A 23,353-nucleotide genomic window follows, 5' to 3' on the forward strand; every position below is an offset into this window, starting at 1 on the left:
GCTTTTGAAGCTATAGACTTATCATGTATTTACATTTAAAAACATTATATTGTCTAATTGCATTTGTTTTTAATATTTATTCTTAAAAAGTAGGTCATGAAGCCTGGAGAGATGACTCAGCAGTTAAGGACATTTACTACTCTTTCAGAAAACTGTAGTTTGGTTTCCAGCAACCACATCATATGTGAGTTATGGGATATAGAAACAGCTGACAATAGACAATGCCAACCTTTTCGAAGTGGTTTATCTATAAACACTCTTGAGAACACTGCACAGGACATGCTGCTAATTCAAATTCTCTCCAACACCTTTCTTAACCTTTGCCAACTGACTTGCTATAAAGTCCTATCTTGTGATTTAATTTCACTTCCCAATCAATAATGCAGCTTATCATCTCATTAAAGCAGTATGTATGTATATATGTATTTAAGGTAAGCTTTCATGTGTCCCAGGATGGCCTCAACTTGATATATAGCAGAGAATGATGTTGAATGATTGGTTCTTATGCCTTGACTTACAGGAATTAAGTAACTTGCTGGAATTACAGGCTAGCATTACTATGGCATGCAAGGAATTGAATCTAGGACTTCAAGAACACTTAGCAAACACTCTATTCAGTTATATCCCTAGACTCATATTTTTATAAGTCATAAGTTTTCTGTTAAATTTCTATTAATATTTTATTATTTTATATCATATGGTGCTTTTTGATTTGAAAAAACGCACATAGTCTTGCTATTAATTCTTTGTTGGTGAACTAGGTTATAAACATCCTTCCCCAGCTTGTACTTTCTTATACCTCTTTTAAGGTGTTTGCTATTTTAAACTTCTAAAGATTAATATTTTCAGATTATTCAGAGTTATTAATATTTTTCAAGTTGGTTATGGTATTTGGGAGGTTTTGTTTTGAAACAGTCTCATTATGTAGCCGTGCCAGACCTGGAATTTCTTATGTAGACTATGTTGGCCTCAAAGTCAGAAAGATACACCTAGTTCTGCCTCCCTAATGCTGTGAATAATTATTAGTATTAATTATTTTAGCAATACTAGTCAGGTATTGGTTTTTGTCTGGTTGATTTGTTTGGTTTCTGTGATGGTTCAAATGAGAATGGCCACCATAAAGGATCATATATGTGAGTGTTTGGCCCCTACTGGATGAAACTGTTTGAGAAGGATAGGAAGGTGTGGCCTTGAGGAAGTATGACACTGGGGATGGGCTTTGAGGTTTTAAAAAGCCCATGCCATTCCCAGTTAGCTCCCTCTGCTTCATGCTTCTTGATCAAGATACAAGCTCTCCCCCGGCAATTGAGAGGCAGAGACAGATGAATCTCTGTAAATCCAAGGCCAGCCTGCTCTATAGAGAGTTCCAGGACAGCTAGAGTTATGGAGACACCCTGCTATAAAAAAAATAGTAAGCTCTCAGCTACTGCTTTAACACCATTCCTGCCTGCTGCCATGCTTTGTACTCTAACCCTCCAACCCGCTGGAACTGTAAGCTTCCAGTAAACTCTTTTTTTATTTTATTTTATTTTGTTTTTGTTGATAAAAGGAGAATAAAAAAATTTCCACCTCCTCCGAGCCTCCCATTTCCCTCCCCCTCCTCTCACTCTTCTCCCCCTCCTCCCACCCTTCTCCCCTCCAGTAAACTCTTAAAAGTTGCTTTGGTAGAATTTTTGGGGTCACTTATGTAAACTATCATATCATCTGCAAATAACGAAAGCTTAACTTCTTCCTTTCCAATACAAATCCCCTTGATCTCCTTATGTTGTCTTATTGCTATTGCTAGAACTTCAAGCACTATATTGAAGAGGTATGGAGAGAGTGGACATCCTTGTCGTGTTCCTGATTTTAGTGGGATGGCTTTGAGTTTTTCTCCGTTCAATTTAATGTTAGCTGTTGGCTTGCTGTAAATAGCTTTTATTATATTTAGGTAGGATCTTTGTATCCCTATTCTCTCCAAGACCTTTATCATAAAGGGGTGTTGAATTTTGTCGAATGCTTTTTCAGCATCTAATGAAATGAGAAATCTCAAGGTCCAAATCAGGAGCAGAAGGAGACGGAGCACGAGCAAGGAACTCAGGACCGCGAGGGGTGCACCCACACACTGAGACAATGGGGATGTTCTATCGGGAACTCACCAAGGCCAGCTGGCCTGGGTCTGAAAAAGCATGGGACAAATCCGGACTAGCTGAACATAGAGGACAATGAGGAATACTGAGAACTCAAGAACAATGGCAGTGGGTTTTTGATCCTACTGCATGTACTGGCTTTGGGGGAGCCTAGGCAGTTTGGACGCTCACCTTAGGAGAGCTGGATAGAGGTGGGCGGACCTTGGGCTTCCCACAGGTCAGGGAACCCTGATTGCTCTTCGAGCAGATGAGGGAGGGTGACTTGATCGGGGGAGGGGGAGGGAAATGGGAGGCGGTTGCGGGGAGGAGGCAGAAATCCTTAATAAATAAATAAATTAAAATAAAAAAAATTAAAAACAAAAAAAAGTTGCTTTGGTCAGGGTGTCTTATCACAAGAATAGAAAAGTAACTAAGATAGTTTTAACACTAGGGGGTTGAACCTACAGCTTCATGCATACTAGAGAAGCACTCTCCCACTGAGTTATATCATGAATGATTCTCTTAAAAATTATTAATATTTTTCTTACTTTATGTGTATAGGTGTTTCATCTGCATGTATATCTTTGTATCACTTGCATGCCAGATGCCTAGAGAGACCAGAAGAGGTTATTTGGTCCCTGGAATTGAAGTTATATATAGCTGTGAGCGTCCATATAGATGCTGGAAATTGAACCCTGGTCCTCTGGAAGAATAGCCAGTGCTTTGAACTTCTGAGCCATCTCTCTAACTACAGCCTTTCTTTCTACTATTTTTTTTTCAGTGCTGGGGATGAACCCAGGACTTATCTAAGCACTCAATCACTGAGCTACATTGCCAGTAATAGTTTTTGTGTGCATGTTTTTTTTTGTTTTTTTTTTTTTTTTTTTTTTTTTTTGGTTTTTCGAGACAGGGTTTCTCTGTAGCTTTGGTGCCCGTCCCGGAACTAGCTCTTGTAGACCAGGCTGGCCTCAAACTCACAGAGATCCGCCTGCCTCTGCCACCTAAGTGATTAAAGGCGTGCGCCACCACTGCCCGGCTTCATGACATCTGTCATCTTTTGATGACATCTATCATCTCAGTTGTTGCTTTCATTTGAAGTAGTTGTGCCTTACTTATTCATTTGTTAGTATCTATTTTCTCCGATGGTATCAGCTACAGGTGCCTAATGGGGATGGGAAAAAAAACCCAAATCAGATCCCAATGTGTGTCAAAATCTACAAAGCTCAAGAGGAGAGGAAGGGTGGACACTAGGATAGAAAGCTCCAAGACATAGGCTGCCATAATCAATTGCTCAGGCTAGGTATTAAACCACCACAGCTCTTCAGTATACAGCCCCACCTTTAGAGTTGCTCTTAACCCTAGAATTCCAGACCCAAAGAGAAGCAGTCCATAGGGATGGCACTGCTAGACTATAGATCGCCATTCCTGGGGTGGGGTTAGAAGAACTGGAGCAGTAGAGAGTAAGCACCCATGGTCAGCTAATTCCTACTGGTTTTCCACATCTGATTGTTCTCCTGTGGCAGTCATATCCGTAATCTGAACTTCTGCTCTCAATTTCCACAGAAGTCTCTTGCCACAGGCAATAGAAACACACACACACACACACACACACACACACACCAGTTCCAAACAAGTTCTTCCAAGATTGATCTATTTTGGAAAAATTTGCAATTTTACATAGATTATAATTAGACAAGTTACAAAACAAGTATCCCACAGGGCTTTCTCGGTTGTGCCTTCCTCGTCATCTGTTCCATCCTTGGCTTTCTTTGTATCTGCTATGCTTATTTTTCTTTATTCAAATACCCAATTGACCTGATTGCTACAAACTCAGTGCATGTGTCCCCAGATTCATACGTGAAGCTCTATCTCCCAAGGCTACATTAAGAGATAGGGCCTTTGGAAGAGGACTGGGCCAGGGGGCAAAGCCTTCCTGAATGGGATCAATGAGCTTAGACAGAGCCCAGAAAAATCTCTCTTCCTTCCCCAACTTACAGCCAGAGGACTTGATAAAACAAAGAATGAATCTTCACTAGACACCAGATACGCTGTCAACAGGATCTTAGATTTATAAGCCTCTAAAACTAAAAGTCTCCCCCCCCCTTTTTAAGATATGTTTGCTATAGATCCCAAGCTAGTCTTGAATTAATGATGTGCTTGCCTGCAGCACACAACGCCTGTCTGCGCCCTATGCGCTACCATACAGTTCGCGAGCTTCGGGCAAGGGGCTGGAGGTTGAAACACACAAACACACACACAGAGACAGAGGGACAGGGACACAGACCTCTAGTCACTGATAAGAAGCCCTTTATTCAATAGCACCATGGAGGCTTATATACCCAACACAGTCAGGTGGGCCAACAGGTGAAAACCTTATCCTCTGATCCTCAAGGCCAAGGCAACACATGCTCGGGAAGCAGAACTTGTAAATAACTTTGACACAGCCTTTAGTAACTCAAATCAGAAGGAAAATAAAGATTTCTAGCAGGGAAGAGCATCTGGAGGCCAGGACTCCAAATGGTCCCAACACTTGCCTCTCAGTTCACAGCATTCTAGGATTACAAAAAAATACACCAACATGCCTGGATTAAATTTCTATTTGTTAATTACCTAACCCAAGGCATTTTGCTATGGCCATTCCACTGGGAAAAGTGAATTGCAGAAAGGAAAGAAACTTAGAGCCATCTCCAGGTAACCAACTTTTTAATAGTTTTTAGGTTCTTTCCTTCTTTTGTTTAATTCAAAGGCATAAGGATCATGGACAGGAAGTAGCGGAATGACGGAGGAGATATTTAAGCAAGTATAATCTTCCAGCTTTCAAATCTCACTATGTAGAATCATATACTTATAAAAACGCTGTAGCTCCTACTAAAGCATACCCGCTAACAGAAATTATGTCAACTTTTCCCATTACAATCCTTAGACAAAATGCCCTTCATGACTTAGTACATACTAGACCTCATGTAAGCTGGTTCAGCTGGTTCTTCAGCCCCATGCTTCTTAATCACTCATCAGTAACAGTCTCAGCTTTTTCCTGTCCCAAGATACTTAGAGATGACTGAGTTAGCTCAAGGCAGATAAAGAGTTCAGCATGAACACGGTCCTCCTGGGTTCAGTCCCAAACACCAAAACAAGACAAAAAGGTACACAAAAAAAGTCAGTAAGTATTTCCACACATATTATCCCCTGGCTAGCTCCTACAGATTTTACAAATTTCACTTAACTGTCATTTTCTGAGGAAAATTCCTTGACCTCAAAGTAAATAAGGAATCTCTATTATGCAATGTTGTACTGTGTAGTACTCTTTTTTTTTTCAGAGAATTTGTCTTAATTATAATTAATGGATGAAATGTGTAAGAGAGAAAAAACTGGAAAATACACCAGGAGGCAGAAAGGGAAGCATTATTTACTCAGTGTTTGAACACATATATATTGAGAACCTTCTTCAGGCTTTTGGTAATTACTAATTCAGGCATTAGTAATGGAAAATTGTGGAGAATGAGGCAACTTTCTCCTCCAGTCACTCATTCTTGATGGCATTCCCAAGGTGTTGCCAATACACAGAGCAATTTCTAAGTCAAATATGCCAACACAGAACATGACTCCTCAAAATCTTTCACCACCCACATCTAATTTATTCATTTTCATATTATTATTTCAAGATATTTTATTATTTATGTATCTATGTATGTTGTATATGTATGTGGGGGGCACCCACAGAGGCTAAATGAGGGTGTTGGATTCTCTGTAGCTGGAGTAACAGGCAGCCTAACGTGGCTGCTTGCAGTGGAACACTAGCCTTCTGAAAGGACAAGGGTTTTTTTTTTTTTGGTTGTTGTTTTTGTTTTTGTCTTTTTGTTTTTCAAGACAGGATTTCTCTGTGGCTTTGGAGCCTGTCCTGGAAGTAGCTCTGTAGACCAGGCTGGTCTCGAACTCACAGAGATCCGCCTGCCTCTGCCTCCCGAGTGCTGGGATTAAAGGTGTGCGCCAAGGGTTTTTAACCACTGAGCCATTCCTCTAGCCTCCCTTCACACCAGTCTTTATACAGCCACAGGATAATGTTTTCAGTTCCGTTGCTCCTTTGACATTCTAAAGCACACACCTAGCAAACTCCAACACTGTTTCAGTCAGACGTCTAAGCTATCAAAACTGTTGGGAAACATCCATGACCATATGAACTGACCCTACTAATTCAGTGCTCCCTTGATTCCACTAGATTTTCTTGGACCTTCTTATGGCCCTGAAAGTTTTCTATGGGTCCTAAACAATTTCCTGTCCTGCTATCACAGCAATTTTCAAGTCTGACAACTCATCTAAAGCTTCCTGAATTCCTCCAACCATTGCACTCTGCAGATAATTCACTTTCTGTTTCACAGAAAAAATAAATGCCAAGATTGAACTTCTGCACTAGAAACTACCCAAAACTGTCCTCAGTTCTCTTCCCCACTTGAATCAAAGGTGAATCCTCACCCCTCTTGTCTAGTGTCTTGTGTCTCGTGTTGTTCACACCCTGCCTTCTCCAGGTTATCTCCAGTCACCTCTCTTTCAACCCTCCTCTCTACTGGCTCATTCCAAAGATATTAAACTGTCTCCCGGTTAAGAAGACAGACAAATGATAAAGAGCAAATTTCTTGTTTCACTCTACATCCTTTTCTTAACTTCCATTTTTTAAGGATGAACAGTGTTTCACCGTTGATATTTATTATTTGTGATGCTGGGGCCAGGGAACCCAGGGCTTCATACATGTTAGGCATATTACTATGGAGCCACACCCCAGCTCTACAAAAAGTTTTACATCCATCTACCATCATTTTTTCTACACTACTTTTCACCCAACTTCCAGTTTGGTTTCTGTCTCCACAATTCTGAAGCCTTTTACAATGATCATCAATTATCTCTTTATAACTAAGTCAAATGAATTCCTTTCTATTTTTGTCTTGCTTCAAAGGAGAGAGAGAGAGAAAGACTTCCTTCTTGCACCCCTCCCCCTTTAAGCTCTTTCTCTTCTAGTCTTCAAGGTGCTTCTCTCTCTATCCATCCTTTTATTTCTTCTCTGGTAGAAAACAACAATTTCTTTGATTTGCTCACCCATGAATGCTAAACAAATACTATAGGATTTCTGCCTTGAGACCTTCATTAGCTATGATATCCACAGCCTTGACTTCAACTACCTTTTAACCTCTATATTTCATCCTGGATTTTGCTCCTGACTTCCAGAACACTGTATCTCAAGCTTACAAATGGTCAATACATTTGGTTCCCAGCACAATTAATTTTGCTTCAGACACATCTATTGATTTTTCTAAGCTATTTAATGGTCTTTCATAGTATCCCAATATAAAAGAACTAAGGGACAAATGTATATATATATTTGGAGGGCTTACGACCTTATTTTACTTGTCTCTGTCTATTTAGGGCCCAGAAGGATGAACAGAAAGTAGTAAGTGCTCAGTAATTATTCACTCCTGTCAACAGCAGGGGAGCATCTTCAGCAGTTCCCTGTCTCCCACCCTTCACATCTTGCCATAGAATTCATGGTTATGTCAGTGGCCTCCTCCCAGCCCCAGCTTAGTAACTTCTCTGCAGAGGGTGTAGGAGACACTGTACTGCTAGAATTGAAGGGAATGAGAGAGCTCTCTCTGCATGACCTGTCCCAGGTATCTTTCAGTTTTGTCTGTGGACACGCTCACCACTAAATTTAGCTATTTCTGAACAGAGAGTGTTGTCTAAGCATGTCAGTCTCATGTTACCTTTGGGATTACTGTTGTTTCTCCTCCTCCTCCTCTTTTTTGTGTGTGTGTGTCTACATATGCTCATCCACTGGATTTACATCTGGCTTTACTAGACTTTTATAAATCTACTTTTTAAAAATTCAACCTTATTTACTTATCTATTTATCTGTTCATTCATTGCATGCCTTCCCGTGAACACTAAATAGAACTAAGTGTGTCTCCCATGAGGTCCCCTTAAATTATCTACATATATATCCACCCTTCTCACAATAATCCTCTGAAGTGCTAATTAGCTATGATAAAGGCCGAGGAGAGTAAGCAGTTTCCTGGAAGCTACTCTCTAATACATGGTAGAGCAGCATTCATGCTAGAGCTCTGACTCTGAACCATGCACTCTCAAGGACAGGAATGGTGTCTTCTTTGTGCTTGTGTTCCTGGCATCTAGTATGACTCCAGCATATGAGAATAATGAATATCAAACTAAATGGCATCTGTTGAATTATAAAAAACTTTAGGAATTTCGAAAATTAGTAAGCTATAAGTACCCTCAATGAAGTTTATGACTTGGTAGGGTTGGAAAGATTAGGAAATAGAAAGGGACAAAACAAAGGAGAAAATAACTAAGCATTGAATAACTAATACCAGCTTTAGAAAGCTGAAGATCCTCCTTAAATCTTACACCAGCAGTAAAACACAGCAGCTTCCCAGGGTGTGTGGCATCTGAGAACCAAATCAAGTAAGTGGAAAGCAGTGATCGAAGTTAAAGTGCAAGACATCTGACGTCAAGGTCTGAAGCTGGCCGAGGCCTTGGCCTGTTTGCCTGTTGATCAGCCTACAGTCATAAACATACACGCACCAAGGGTAATAGTCCAAGTTTATTAAGGTTTTTCATACCTCTTTACCGATAAGAATCTCTGTTTATATATATAAGCTTATATATACATATATATTGTGTGTGTGTGTGTGTGTAATAGAACTTAACCCAATATCCTGATTTTAAAAGTTCTATAAAGTACATGTATAACAGTAAGTGGTATTTAGTTAAAAAAAATCTATGTAAGTATTATCTATTATGGGATAAAAAAGACTAATAGCCATGGTAGAGATATGAAAAGTATGCTAGTGGGCTTCAAAAGCAGATCATAAACTAAAGAACAGGGTCACAGGAGCCAGCATTTGGGCTACATGCACATGAACACATGTGAACATGTATCTACACACACATACAAACACAAACACATAACACAAATACACAAATGCAAAGAAAGAAAATGGAAAAAGGTACTATTATGGATGGAAAAGCAAAGAATCAAAATGATTCTATTATATGAAACAGTGAACAAAATCAATAAGATGATATTTTTAACTCAGAATTTTCACTTTAAAATTGATTGCATAAAATTTACAAATGACCCAAGATAATAATTGTTATTTTTAAAAACCTACGGTCTTTAATTATCTCTCGTGTTAACTATAGGATGTTGTGGCTAAAAAGAAAACTAAGCCCGACGGTGGTGGCGCATGCCTTTAATCCCAGCACTTGGGAGGCAGAGGCAGGCGGATCTCTGGGAGTTCGAGGACAGCCTGGTCTACAAGAGCTAGTTCCGGGACGGGCACCAAAGCTACAGAGAAACCCTGTCTCGAAAAACCAAAAAAGAAAAAAGAAAACTAATGGGCTGGGTAGATACCTAGTGAGCAAAGTGCTTTCCTTGCAAGTGTGACGATCCAAGTTTGATCCCCAGCACCCTGTAAAAGTCAGGTAGGGTAGGGATGGGAGACAGGCAGGATCCTTGAGGCTCACTGGCTAGCCAGCCTAACATAATCGGCAAGCCCAAGATCCCAGTGAGAGACCTTGTCGCAAACCACTAAGTAGAAGGCTCCTGAGAAATGACACCGGTTGATCTCTGGCCTCCACTCACATATACACATACACATGTACCTCCTGACACATACTTTTAGACCCTCAAATACATACACATATAAAAGAAAGGGGAAAAATAAAAACATAATCATTAGCTGAATTTAAATGAGTACCAGGAGCAAAGGAAGGACCAGTCAGTGGCCAGTATTCTGCAATGCTAGATATTTCTGGATTCTCTTGTGGACTTTAAAAGAATTTTGTCTGGGGGGCTGGAGAGATGGCTCAGTGGTTAAGAGCACTGACTGCTCTTCCAAAGGTCCTGAGTTCAATTCTCAGCAACCACATGGTAGCCCACAACCATCTGTAATGAGGTCTGGTGCCCTCTTCTGGCCTGCAGGCATACACACAAACTGAATATTGTATACATAATAAGTAAATAAATATATTTTTTTTTAAAAAAAGAATTTTGTCTGTTTGTTTGGTTTGTTTTTTTTTGTTTGTTGTTGTTTGTTTTAGATAGGACCTTGCTATGTAGCTCAGGTGGCTTCAGATTAAAGATCCTCCTGCCTTTACTTCTTGGATACTGCGATTATAGGCCTGGGCACCTGTGTTGACTTTGAGAACAATATTCCAAGAGGGACATTAATAATCTGAAGGCTAGAGCGCACAAGATAAAATAATAAAAGGCTGCAAATATTTCCATTTAGAGAAGAACCATCATAGCTAAAATCAAACGCTGAAATAATGAAAACCACAGCATGGCTACCCATCCTTTAGAAGAGCCAAAGACTCCCCTCTTAGTACTGCTGCGCTGCTTTCCATAGTTTCAGTAGGTTGTGCTTCATCGTCTCTTGTCTCGGATGCTCTCAAACCTCCAACTGCCTTATATCTTTTTATTAAGGTATTTTCTATTCTTGGGGCTGGAGAGATCGCTCAGAAATTAAAAATACTGACTCCTCTTGCAGAGAAACAGGGTTTGCCTCCTGGTACCTATATGGTAGCTCACACCTTTCTGTAACTCCAGTTCCAGGGAGATCTAATGACCTCTTCTGGCTTCTTCACATACTAGATATCCATGTAAAACACATACACATGAGGCAAACACCCATACACATAAAAAATAAATCATCTTAAAAGATATTTTCTAATCTCAACTTTTTTGACCCACTGTTTTCTCAGAAATGTGTTAATTTCCAGATATTTATAAATTTTATAATTTCCTTTTGTTACCGATTTCTAGTTTAATTTCACTGTGCCTAGAAGATATAATTTGCATGCTTCAAACTTCTTTAATGTTTTAAGATTTTTTTATTACTTGAGGTGTGAACTACTTGGGGAATGAACTATGAGTACTTGGGAAGGATATGCATTTGAATAGAATCACAAAGACCCTGGGTCACCAAAACAATATTGAAAAACAAGAAGAAAGTTGGAGGTCTCAAATTTTTTGATTTTTAGAACTATTAAGACAGTACTAATACTGTCATAAAAGCAAATAGAGGTCAACGGAACAAAATAGAGCACCTAAAATAAAATCACAAATGTGTGGTCAAATAATGTTCAATAAAGTGCCCAATAAACACAAAGGCTAATCTTTTCCACAAATGGTATTAGGAGAGCTAGGTAGCAACAGACTGATGTGTGATGCCCCCTCTGTATTCTATGAATATGTTTATTATCACTGGTTAATAAAGAAGCTGATTTGGCCTATAGCAGGGCAGAATATAGATAGCTAGGCAGGAAAGCCAAGCTGAATATAGGGATAAAGAAGGCAGAGTCTAGGGATACGCCAGCATGCCGGAGAAGCAAGATGTGAGGTAACAAACCATGAGCTTCATGGTAAAATATAGAATAATATAAATGGGTTAATTTAAGTTGTAAGAGACAGTTAATAATAAGCCTGAACTAGTAGGCCAAATAGTTTATAATTAATATTAAACCTCAGAGTGGTCATTCAGGAACTGGCAGGTGGTAGAGAAACCTCTAGTTACCACAGACAAAAGACTGAAACTGGATCTTTATCTTATGCTATACACAAAAATCAACTCAGTGTGAACTAAAGATAGGTATAAACCCTGAAAGCATAAAGCCCCAAGAGGGAAACATAGGTGAAATATTCTTGATACCAGTCTTAGCAATGATTTCTTGCATATGACAGCAAAAAGCAACAATCAGAGCAAAAATTGTCAAGTAGTACTACATGAAACTAAAAGTAAAGGAAATAAGAGAATGAAAAAACAAGGTATAGAATAGGAGAAAAAATTGTACCCTATGTATCTGGTAAGAGGTGATTGGTCAAAATATATAAGAAATTCCTACAATTCCATTGCAAGACAAACCAAATAAACTGATCTAAATATAGGAAAATGAGGTGGTGAGGTGTCTCAAAGGGTAGCTAGCCAAGGCTGCTGACCTGAATTTATTCCCAAGACCCATATTGTAACAAAAGAGAGAACACACACACACACACAAACATGCTCTAAGTAAAATAAAATGCAGTAAAAGTATTAATGGGCAAAGGGTGCAAAATGATATTGCACCCAAGATAGAATATAAATAGGCATCATCTAAAAAGGTGCTCAACTTTACTAATCACTGGAAAAAGCAAATCAAAACCTCAATAAGATATCACTTCATACCTGTTCAGGTGCCTGTTAGACACTAAGGAGAAAAAAAAAGATGTACAGAAATTTTAATCCTGATGATTAGCACTGATGATGAGACTATCAGTAATGTAGCTGTTATGGAAAAAAGTATGGGTGTTCAAAAACATAAAATGAGGCGATTCCTGGGCATTTATCTGAAGAACTGAAATCAAGATCTCAAATATCCGCACTCCCAAGTTCACTGAGGCAGAATCCACAATAACCAAGATACAGAAACAACCCAATTATCTACCACCAGATAAAAGAGGGACAGTGAGGTGACTCACCAGGTAAAGGAGCTTGTCCCAAGTCTAGTGACCTGGGTTTCACCTCTGGGACCCACATGGTGGGAGAACTAAGTTCCACAAGTTGTCCTCTCACTTCCACACATCCTGACCTCCACATGAGAGCCTTGGCATATATTGCCATCCCCATAAAAGTATAAAAATATTTCTTACAAAAACAGATGAATGAGAAAGAATGTAATGCATACAGTAATATTACCTCCACCTTGAAAGTGAAGGAAATCCTGCTGTTTGCAGCACAGAAGAACCCAGAAGATACTGTGCTAAGTGAAATATGCTAGTCACAGAAGCACAGATACTATGGGAGCCCATTCATATGAAGTGTCTAAAACAGGTAACCTTACAGAAACAAAAGGCTGGCTGGTGCCTGGCAGGATCTGTGCAGATGGGGAAAGAAGAACTGTGTATGAAGCTCCAGTTACACAGATGAGTAAGTTCTGGAGAGCAGTTGAACACCATACTGAAAATTTTAGACTAGGCCTTAAGACTAGTGTTCTTATTCCTCACACAAATGGGAAGCAGGAAAAAGGTTTGAATATGTAGACACGTTATGAGTTTGATCGTTCTGATGGACTATATCCATATACATACGAATGTGCCCCAAACCACCAAACTCTACATAATAAATATACAGTTTTTAAATAAAAAAGTAATTTTACTTTAATAAAGTTTTAACAAATAGAAATATCAAGCAAGTTTCCTTCCAAAAAAACTCAATCCTCTAGTTTATTCTATAATAGTTTCTTACACATAGTGCTACAAATATTTCTGATTGATTGATGGATGCTTGTTACACAAACATCTTTATTTTATACTAACAACTACTTGGAATTGGCATGGGCTAGAGATTTGGATTTTCTCATGAACTTTCACCATGGTTATAAAAATGTAGTGTTCACTCTACTACTGTAACCCACTCTTTTCTAAGCAAAATCATCTAAACAACTATAATTAATAAACTTTGTTCAGTTTTTACTTGAATGGAATCTAAATCCAATCCTAAGTTATTAACATATTGACCTGCCTTTATTCTTGAGATGATAAAACAGAAAAAAAAATGCAGATGTTCACAATTAAGAACAAATGGTATATAACTTGTTTTCCAAGTACACAAGCTGTTTTACTTCAGCAAAATATGTGTGTCTTGCACAGTGAGCCATGAAGTTGCTTCACCCTCCAATTCATACCAGCTTTCATTAGCTTGTTGCCAACTCCTCTCCTGTCCTGTTTATACATTGACTTTATTCATGCTAACTGAGATGTAGACTTAATTCTTGTTGGTCTCTCTATACTTTTATCACTTCTTTCTCTGTATACTCACATCCTTACACCTTTGGAAGTGTTAACTTATTTTACTCAACTTAATAATAAATATAGTGGACTCACAGCATCATCTGGGAATGCTGCATTTCAAATATCATATAATTAAAAATCTGGTAATTCAATTGTTCTGCTCACTTATACTAAAAGCAGAGCTGAAAAGTTGATTGCCAGAAGTTGATACAGTCTTACAGATCAATGATAATGGTACTTCAGGTGCCTCTAACTAGGCCAGGAGCCCACATACGTATCTTGGTTCTGGAGGTGGGTTCCTTTGGGAATCAATAAAAAAAAAAACCACTTACTTCAGAACCAGAAAGTACACACAAACTCATTAAAATCAACAACTTCCTCTTAAAAGGCCACCTTTTAAACAGAAATTGACTCATTTCTGATTATTTGAATCAGATAATTACGCCAACCACCTACTTGCAGTCTGGGGATAAGATCTGGTTTGAGACCAGAAGGAAAAAAAGGGACTAAGAGAAGGCACCAAAAGAGTTCAGTGTCAGTGTGCCCATGTCTACAGGTTACAGATAGAGAGGTCAGAGGTAGGAAGAAGTGTACCCAAACCAATTTGGCCTATAGAGAAATGCAATGGGTGTGTCATTGAAAATGACTACTAGGTTGTAACCGTCACTCAGAAGGGCTCTGTGTAGCCTAGTTAACGGTTTTTAAACTTTAGACTGATGATTCAGCTTTGGTTCTCTGTTCCAAAAATGTGCTTCCTGTGAACTGTTAGCTATATATATTAGCAATTAATTCCTTTTAATTACATTGAATATTTATTCGTGTATATGTGCTTGTGTGGGGGAGAGCATGCTGTAGCATGCATGTGGAGTACAGCCTGGGGGAGTTGCTTTTCTCCTTCCATCGTGTGAGTCCTGGTGATTGAACTGACATCATCAGGCTTGGCAGCAGGTGCCTTTACCCATAGAACCATCTCTCCTGCTTCAACGTTAGCAGTCATTAATTTCATCTAACTCCTGCTTTCTCCTCCTTCATCTCTCTCCTTTCCTCTTTATATGCGCCCATCTTCAAAGGGTAAAGGTTGAGGGGAAACAAAAAGAAAAAACACCCTGACCCTTACTTGGGAACAGGGATTGAAATCCTGCCAATTCCTGAGGTCCCTGAGCACAAAACTCCACCAATCACAGCTACCCTGGAAATCTTTACCTCCCAAGGAATCCTATATAAGCTCTGTACCCTGTTCCATACGCTGGCACCTGACCCTAGAGACAGTCACCCTCCTGGATTCTTCCTTCCCAATAAATCTCTTGAGTGAGGTTTGTTGTGCATGACATTGTCGCCTGAGTGAAGCTCAGTTGCAACAACTTTCGCTGGAGCAGAGAGCAGAGCTGTAACACTTCCTCTAGTGAGAAGAGTTGTCTCCAGGGGACCTCAGCAGAGCTGTAACACTTTCGCTGGGGAACCGTTCTGCTGCTTTCCATTAAGCAGAGAAGGACAGTAACACTTCACCTGACCTGAGCAGAGCTGTAACAACTTCGCTCAGGAAACCCTCCCCTTCCAAGGCAGAGCTGTGACATTGGGAGAACCTTTCCCTGGAGCAGGGCTGTGAGCTGCTATGCTTATAGTGACTTTGTGGTGTTCCTTGGCTCCTGACTGCCAGGATGCTTTTCTATCCAAGCTGCAATGCTTACATATATAAATACACATATACTAATTATCATTAAAATTAAAGCAACAGAAAAGTTGTAAGAACAACAATTAACTACCCTTTGCCTGGATTAAGTTTAACATTTGACACCTTTGTCATTTTCTATCTTTGCTTAACTATTTGAGAATAAGCGGCCTACTGCTTTAGAATAATTCTTTTGTACACTGTGAAGATGTATTGCTCCTGTTGGTTTGTTAAAGATCCAACTGGCCAATAGCTAGGCAGGAAGAGGTTAGGTGGGAAAGTCAGACTGAGAGAATGCTGGGAAGAAGAAGGGGGTGCCAGTCAAACACAGAGGATGTGTAGATATGTAGAAGATGAGGTCACAGCCATGAGTCAAGTAGCCTCACGAAATTAATAAATATGCGTCAATTTAAGTTGTAAGAGCTAGTTAGTGTTGGTCATAAATATCACCTCAGCTCCTTGTCACACCCCTATATCCAAAGAGTCTGGAATGTAATATTAAGTTGGGGGTGTCACCCAAGCCCTCTAACACCCCTATATCCAAGAAGTCTGGATGAGTGGAGTGCCCTGGGAGTCCGGACTCCACCTCCCAGCCTGCCAAGCACTGACCCCTCCCCCGGGGAGGGTCAGGACCACTCCCACAGGCTATTTAGGCTCACGCTGGAAAAAGGAACACATTGTTTGGGTTTGCGTGGGTTTTTCTCCCTGTCATGCTGTCTCGGTCCACCGAGAGTGATGCATTCATTAAACACAGGCATTTTAATTTGGTCTAATCTGGTTTGATTGGAGTTTCTTGTGTCGGTGGAGAGGCTTTTATTAAGATTAAAGCAAACAGTAACAAGCCTAAGCTATCAGCTGAGAATTTATAATTAGTAATAAGTCTCTGTGTGGTTATTTGGGAGCTGTTGGCAGGACAGAGCTGACTGGCAGGACAGAAAAGTCTGTCGACAGCATACATCACAAACTTTTATCCATAAATACTTCAGTGTGTATCTCTTAATAAGGATACTTTCTTTCATAACACAGTACGATGATTAGAGTCAAGAAACTTAGCATTGAGGTCGAGAGAAATGGCTCAGTAGTTAAAATAGAGTACTGTTCTTGCACAGGCTGTGAGTTCGGTTCCCAGTACCCACAATCAGGTGTCCCAACAGCACCTGTAACTCCGGCTGTAGCGGATCTAATGCCCTTTTCTGAACCCTGTGGGCATCTGCACTCACACATGCATGTAAATAACCCCCCACATACATACATATAACTAAAAGGAAAATAAATCTTTGTTTAAAAACCTGTCTCGAAAAACCAAAAAAAAAAATCAACATTGAAACAATACTTTAATATACAACCCAATTCAGTTTTCAACTACTGCCCCGACAGAATCCTTGGTAACTTGCTTTCCTAGGACCTCATGCTGCCTCAGTGGCACCTCTCCGAAGACTTAAATCTAGAACCCTTCCTCAGCCTTCGTTTCATTACAATGGCATCTTTAAGTGTACAGCTTAGGGGTCAGTTTCCTCAGTTTATGTTTTTCTGACTTGTTTCTTTGTGACAGATTCAGAATACACATTTTTGCAGAGGTATCACTTAAGAGATGTGTCCTGGGTACCCCACATCGGGGGGCTCTTTGTGTCACTTAATTCCAATTGGGAACATGGGTCATTTTCTCAGGAGACTGTCAGATTTCTCCACTGTAAAGGTACCTTTCTTAATCCTTTGTAATGATTTTTAAAATCCAAAGAAACTCTGAGACTTTAAATACCCTATTCTTTAGCCGAATTTCACCCAATGACTTTAATGTCTATTGATAATTCTTCTCTGAACCAATTACTACTAACAGTCATAAAATGGTGATTTCATGATTTCTACATACATCCTCTTCTCACTTCTCCTGTCTTTATATTTACCTAAAAGTTAAGCCTGAGAACATAGCTCAGTGGTACAATATTTGCTTAGCATATGTAAGGGTCTGTGTTTCAGTTTCCTGAACAAAAAGAAAGAAGGAAAAAGGAAGAAAGGAAGGCAGGGCAGGAAGGAGGGAGGAGGGAGGGAGGGAGGGAGGGAGGGAGGGAGGGAGGGGAGGGGAGGAGAAGAAGGAGAGGAGAGGAGAGGAGAGGAGAGGAGAGGAGAGGAGAGGAGAGGAGAGGAGAGGAGAGGAGAGGAGAGGAGAGGAAAGACACTTCGGAAGGCTTATCACATATGCCAAATTTCTATCTCAGCATTCAGGAGACAGATCTTTGTTAAGTATGAGCCAGCCCGTTCTACATATCAAGTCCTAAGTTATCCAGGGCTACATGGTGAGACACTATCTCAAAGCAAGCAAACAACCCCCCAAAATACACACACAATGTAGAGCCCAAGAGATGACAAAGGCACCTGCAGCAAGCCTGACCACTTGAGTTCAATTCCCCATGATATATAGTGGAAATCGAGAACCACCTCCCACAGCCTGTCCTCTGACCTCTAAACAAGATAAATAAAATGTAATACGTGTTGTAATGTATTTCCAAAATGTTCGTTTCTGATGCTCAGTTTGTCTCAGACTGGCAACGGTGGGTCCCTTCAGCTGTGTTCTCTTTTGCCACGTTCTTCTTGCTGTATTTAAGAACTCTCCTTGCTTACTCATGTAAGTTCTTTCAAGAGCATCGTACACTTTCCCCGCCTGCCTTGGACTGAGTCATTACTCCCAACGAACTGGGCTCCTTTTAATAGAGAATGGGTACCCGGGAACCAACGTCGGGATGTATGTAATATATTTCAAGATATTAAAATGTTGCTGTTACTTAGGTCACCATATGGAAGACTGGTGTGATGATTGATAATTAGGATTTTAGCATTACCTGTGTGACGGTGGCAACTCGCTTCATTCTAGCAGCCTGCTACATCATCTGGAAATAAATTGGACGGTTTTTAAGCATTTACAAATTTCCAAATAGTTTGAGGAATTATGACAGAAGATATGGACACCTCTCCCCAGGAACACGCTCAAATAAGTAAAACACTGTGCCTACATTTCAGGGGTTCCAGGCTTCGAAGCCCATGGGCAATTTCGAATTCCGGATTTAAGTCATTTCTAGGGTCTCTTCAGAGCTGACATTATTTTGTGAGTGATGGACTGCTGTGAATAGGGATCCTCACAGACGTCAAAAAGTGCAGAGACGTATATAGTAACAAGAAGGGGGCTAGAAAGAACACAAAGAAACGAGGCTGTGAGCAACGCGTTGCTCAGCCTCTGTGCTCCTCGGATTCCCAGTTTCGCGCAGCAGAGTCCTGCGGGCGAGGTTTTGGCGGGAAAGGCCGCGGGCGGGCTGGGAACGCCAGGCGACCCTACAGGCGACGCGCGGGCGGCACGGTGCACCCTCCGCGCGGCCCACCAGGGCTCGCTCTTGCCCTTCTGCTGTGAGGCAGGCGTTTGGAACGGGGTGGAGCGGACGGCGAACCCGCCCCCGGCCGCCGCGAGGCCGGAGTAGGCTGAGGAAGGCGCCGCGGCCGGAAGCACCGTGCCCGCCCGAGCCGCGCGCCGCCTCTCCCTCCCCGCCGCCGACGTCGGCGCTGCTGCCGTAGCCATGGTGACCGGTGGAGGCCCGCCCCCGCCCCCTGCCCCGGCCCCCTGACGTCGGCGCACGTCAGCGCCGGCGCGCGCCTGGCTGGGCCCTGTGGGGCGGGAGGGAAGCAGCGCCGGAGCGAGAACGGCGGCCGTCGCCCAGAGCCCAGCCGCGCCGCCCGCCGCCCTCCTGCCCGCTCCGCGCCGCTTCACGCCGGCCCGCTCGTTCGCGCTCCAGTTGCCGTGTCCTGCAGCGGGGGCCCAGCATGGTCATGGCGGATGGCCCGAGGCACTTGCAGCGCGGGCCGGTCCGGGTGGGGTTCTACGACATCGAGGGCACGCTGGGCAAGGGCAACTTCGCCGTGGTGAAGCTGGGGCGGCACCGGATCACGAAGACGGAGGTGCGGCACCACCGGGGTTCGGCGGGAGCGTGGCGTGGTTGCGCCCAGGGAGGGGGACGGCGGGCCTGGCACTGCGGGGACGGCGGGGTGCAGGTCGGGGGAGGGGGGTTGTCCCTGGGAAGCCACACAGGCTTCCGTCCCGAGTCTCCCACCCGGGGACCTGGTCTGTGGCCTCGGCTCCCAAGCCCCAAGTTCCGCGTCTTCCCGGCTTTCGGCTGGGGGTGGGGTGGGAGGGGAAGTCTCGGTGCTCCGGGGCCGCGCGGGGACCAACGTCGCCGGCGGGAGAAGGGGACCGGCAGTTCCCAGACTTGGCGGACGCGGAGCGTGGCCCCACCAGGAGTCCCTCGCTGCTGGGCGAGGAGGGGGTGCCGCAGACCCGACCGGTGCGAACGGACCGCTGTCCGTTTTCTCTGCTTTGGGCCCTCAGGGTCTCTGATTCGGTGCCTGCCTGGCTTGATCTCTTGCCGGAGATATATCTAATACTCCAGACAATAGAACTGGTTAAAAATGGTCATCGCGGTTCTGCACAGTCTTCTGGGGTTGTCCCTTTACCAGGTGTGCGTCCTGGCTCCAAAGCACGCATTCCTTAAGCCACATCAGTTTGACTACTCAGAAAGCCCTCAACTGCTCCCTTACCGTGACTCCTGAATCCTCCCTCCATGGTACATCCTAAAGCACCGCACATATTTTCTCCGCAAGTCTCTGTTCTTACCTAGCCCACCCCCTTCCTTCCATTGCCTCAAGCTGCTCTCCTCGGGGTCTCTATTTTAAGACGTGCAAATTAAATACCTTGGGGAAAAACGATCGAAACAAAAACGTTTTTTAGACTACAACCTAGTGGTTTTGACGTACTCGATATTCTGCCTTGTGATTGCCACTGGAGTTTCTCCGGTTTTCAGTTTCTCTCCCCAGATTTCATCTCACCCGGGTTTTTTCCTTAGTACGTTCTTAAGAACATTCTAGCCTTTGAAGGTAGAACTTTTTCCCTCCCAGGATGACTTACATAAGGTGAAGGGCATTTAAAAGCCTGAGTGTTTTCTTCTAAGTTGTACTTAGAAGTTTTTTGCTTCGTGTCCCTTTTCATAATAAGGAGGATATGTCTGACATGTCTTCGCTTTTTGTTCTGCCTCACGGATCCCTCACACACCACCTAAATTTGACTTCTTTTAGGGCATCAGTACCAAGGTCAAAAATTTTCCTTTCACAAATTTGCCATTGTTATGAACCTAGATTGTTTATGATGATAATATGAGTATGTTGACATTACTAAATTTTTGCATAGCTTAATATGATCCTGGTACTTTTTTAATGAATAAAGTTGTCTCGTGCTTGTAAAGAGCTATGGTCAAATTGTTATACCTTTGCTTCTATGATAAATAAAAGGAAACATCTTAAATGGGTATCTTTATGAGTCTTTTTTCCATGACTGTCAAAAGTGGCACATTACAGAGTGTCTGGGAAAGTTTTGGTTATATTGTTGTATAGTTAGATACCAAATCTAACAGTTTATACTATTTTTTCTTATTAGCGATATTTAGTGGTCAGCTGTTATTTGTCAGATGGAGTTTAGTTAAATTGGTATAAGCGAGCTGCTTAAGTGGAGCTCACAGTGACTGCCACTTTCCCTGGAGGGTCACAATTCTGGTGGTGTCCCTTTCAAACTGGTATTTCTTAGGAAGCCTGCTAGGGGTCACTGTGGAGTAACACTGCCGGTGACTGCCAGGTCAGTTACATTTGTGATTGAAGACACCTGTCAGATCATGACCAAGCTTGCAGATCCTAAAGTGTGAGTGTAGTGCGTATGTGTATAAAAATATGTGAAAAGCTAAAAGTTTAGCCTAGAGATCCCTCTTCCCTCGAGCTTTTCTGTTTTACAGTGAGAGAGTATGAGAGTTTTGTGAATTTTGTGATTGCCAGTACTAAGGCACAGAAAGGTCAAAGGATCTAGCAGTTACTATATGGACAAGTCTTTGTGGATGTCAGTTTGAAAAGTGGTTCTGTGAAGTTTTATAGGGAAGTTACATAAAGACTTCTTTAGTAAGAGCAAGGAATCAGTTTCTAAAAGTGTAACATTTGTTTTCAGTGAGTTTTCTTTTTTTTATGGAATAGTTAGTTGATCTTTATTTACTGAATATTTGTATCTTTGATAAATAGAACCACCATGTAAACTACAAATAAAGAAGTGAAAATTTCAACTCTTACATTATTTTAGATTCTGATTGCTTAACATACTACATATAGTTACAGTGAGAACAGTTAATATACTTTAAAGAAAACCATTAGCAAAATATGATTATATTTACTGCTTATGGAAACTATATACTGCATTTTAAAATTGTAGGTTTATGTGTTTTAGAACTTGGAGATCTTTTCTTTAAGTGTGATGCTGAGCCATTTAAAAAGTAGAATCATTTTTATTATGTGTGTATGTGTGCATGAGCATGAGTGTGTTGGTTAAAGGACATCTTGCAGGAACTGGTTCTCTCCTTCACCCAAGTGGGTGCTACAGATCAAACTCTGATAATCAGGGTTGGCAGCAAGTGTCTGTATTTTCTGACAATCTTGACTCCCCCAGACAAATCTTAGGGCTTAGTTTAAACATTCAAGCTATGAATACTTTTATTTTTAATTGGCTTGTCTCCATCTTCTGTTCCATATCACTCATGAAAAATAAGATATATTTTTGTAGTGCTTGGGAGAAGTCTGTTTCCCTTTTAGGAAAAAAATAGTATACAAAAGAGATATTAATTTTGGTCGAATCTATCAAATGGCCTAATACCAAGAAATATAATTACGTCATCTGAAGCAGTATTCATGTGCTAGATCTCTGTGTAAATTTTCCGCATAAAAGGAAAGGCGAGGAGGCAGAATCCAGCTTCCTAACAGAATACTTCATAAACTCTTTGCAGAGCTGGTTTATGAATTACAGAGGCTAATTTTGTAAAATTAACACAATGGGAAAAGAATAACACCATTTAGGCTATTAAACTATTTTGGGTAATAGTGGTTGCTAGTTTTCTGTTCTATGAATGTCCGTGAGTAGTGGTTTATAAATATTTCATTAGGAAGCAACTTTTCCCTTCTTGTTAGCTGCATAGTTAGTTGGGGGGGGGGGGGGTTGTCTAAGTAAAATTCTAGGAGAATTACTTGTGATTGCCCATAAGTGCTCTGTTTCCTATTAAAGAATGTTTAGTACAGCAAATATTAAGAATAAAAGAGAGCATAACACTGAAAGTATGTCGTTTCCCCACAATGGAAATACATTGTTCTTAACATGTCACGTTGCCTTTTGGTATATTTTTAATGCATTGGTTTTTATAGGTGACAGCACACAGTCCTTGTCTGTGCCCACACATTTTGTTTATCGTATATAACTTTATAACAGCATTTTAGTAGGTTAGTATTCTACCTTGTACTTGACCCATTTTACTTATGACTGTTACTGAATATTTTATCATGTCCAGTTTTCAGCAATTGACAGGGAATACAATTGCTTATGTAAGTCTGCACTTTAAGTGTTTTTAGGGAGAAAGAGTTGCTAGTAATTTTCAGAAGAGCAATTACTAAGTGAGAGGGCATAATTTTTACATTTGAGAATTTTTATTACTTTCATGCTTATTATTGAAAAATTTAAAAGTACAGAAAAGTGAAAATAATTACCTATACTATCAGTACCCAGAGATTACCATCATTGTTATTTTCAGATCCCTCTCTATGCAGATAACTTGACATTTCCTCAATACCATACTTTTTGTGTTGCTTACCTTCAGAGTCATATGAAGGGAAGTGTACAGAAAC

The 23,353-nt window shown here is 41.2% G+C and overlaps 1 protein-coding gene across 5 annotated transcripts in view; it reads left to right on the plus strand.

The window, feature by feature from the left end:
- Nucleotides 1–19,275: 19,275 nt before the first annotated feature.
- Sik2 (salt inducible kinase 2) overlaps nt 19,276–23,353 on the plus strand; it is a 109,471-nt gene continuing 105,393 nt past the window's right edge. For all 5 annotated transcript variants that reach the window (XR_012910024.1, XM_075965924.1, XM_075965923.1 and 2 more), the window contains exon 1: nt 19,276–19,555. Coding sequence is in view for 4 of the 5 variants with exons in the window: in XM_075965924.1 (XP_075822039.1) it covers nt 19,421–19,555 (135 nt within the window). In the remaining variant the exon portion in view is untranslated. The remainder of the gene's footprint in view (nt 19,556–23,353) is intronic.

This window comes from Microtus pennsylvanicus, chromosome 3 (genome assembly GCF_037038515.1).
Source record: "Microtus pennsylvanicus isolate mMicPen1 chromosome 3, mMicPen1.hap1, whole genome shotgun sequence".
NCBI lineage: Eukaryota > Metazoa > Chordata > Mammalia > Rodentia > Cricetidae > Microtus > Microtus pennsylvanicus.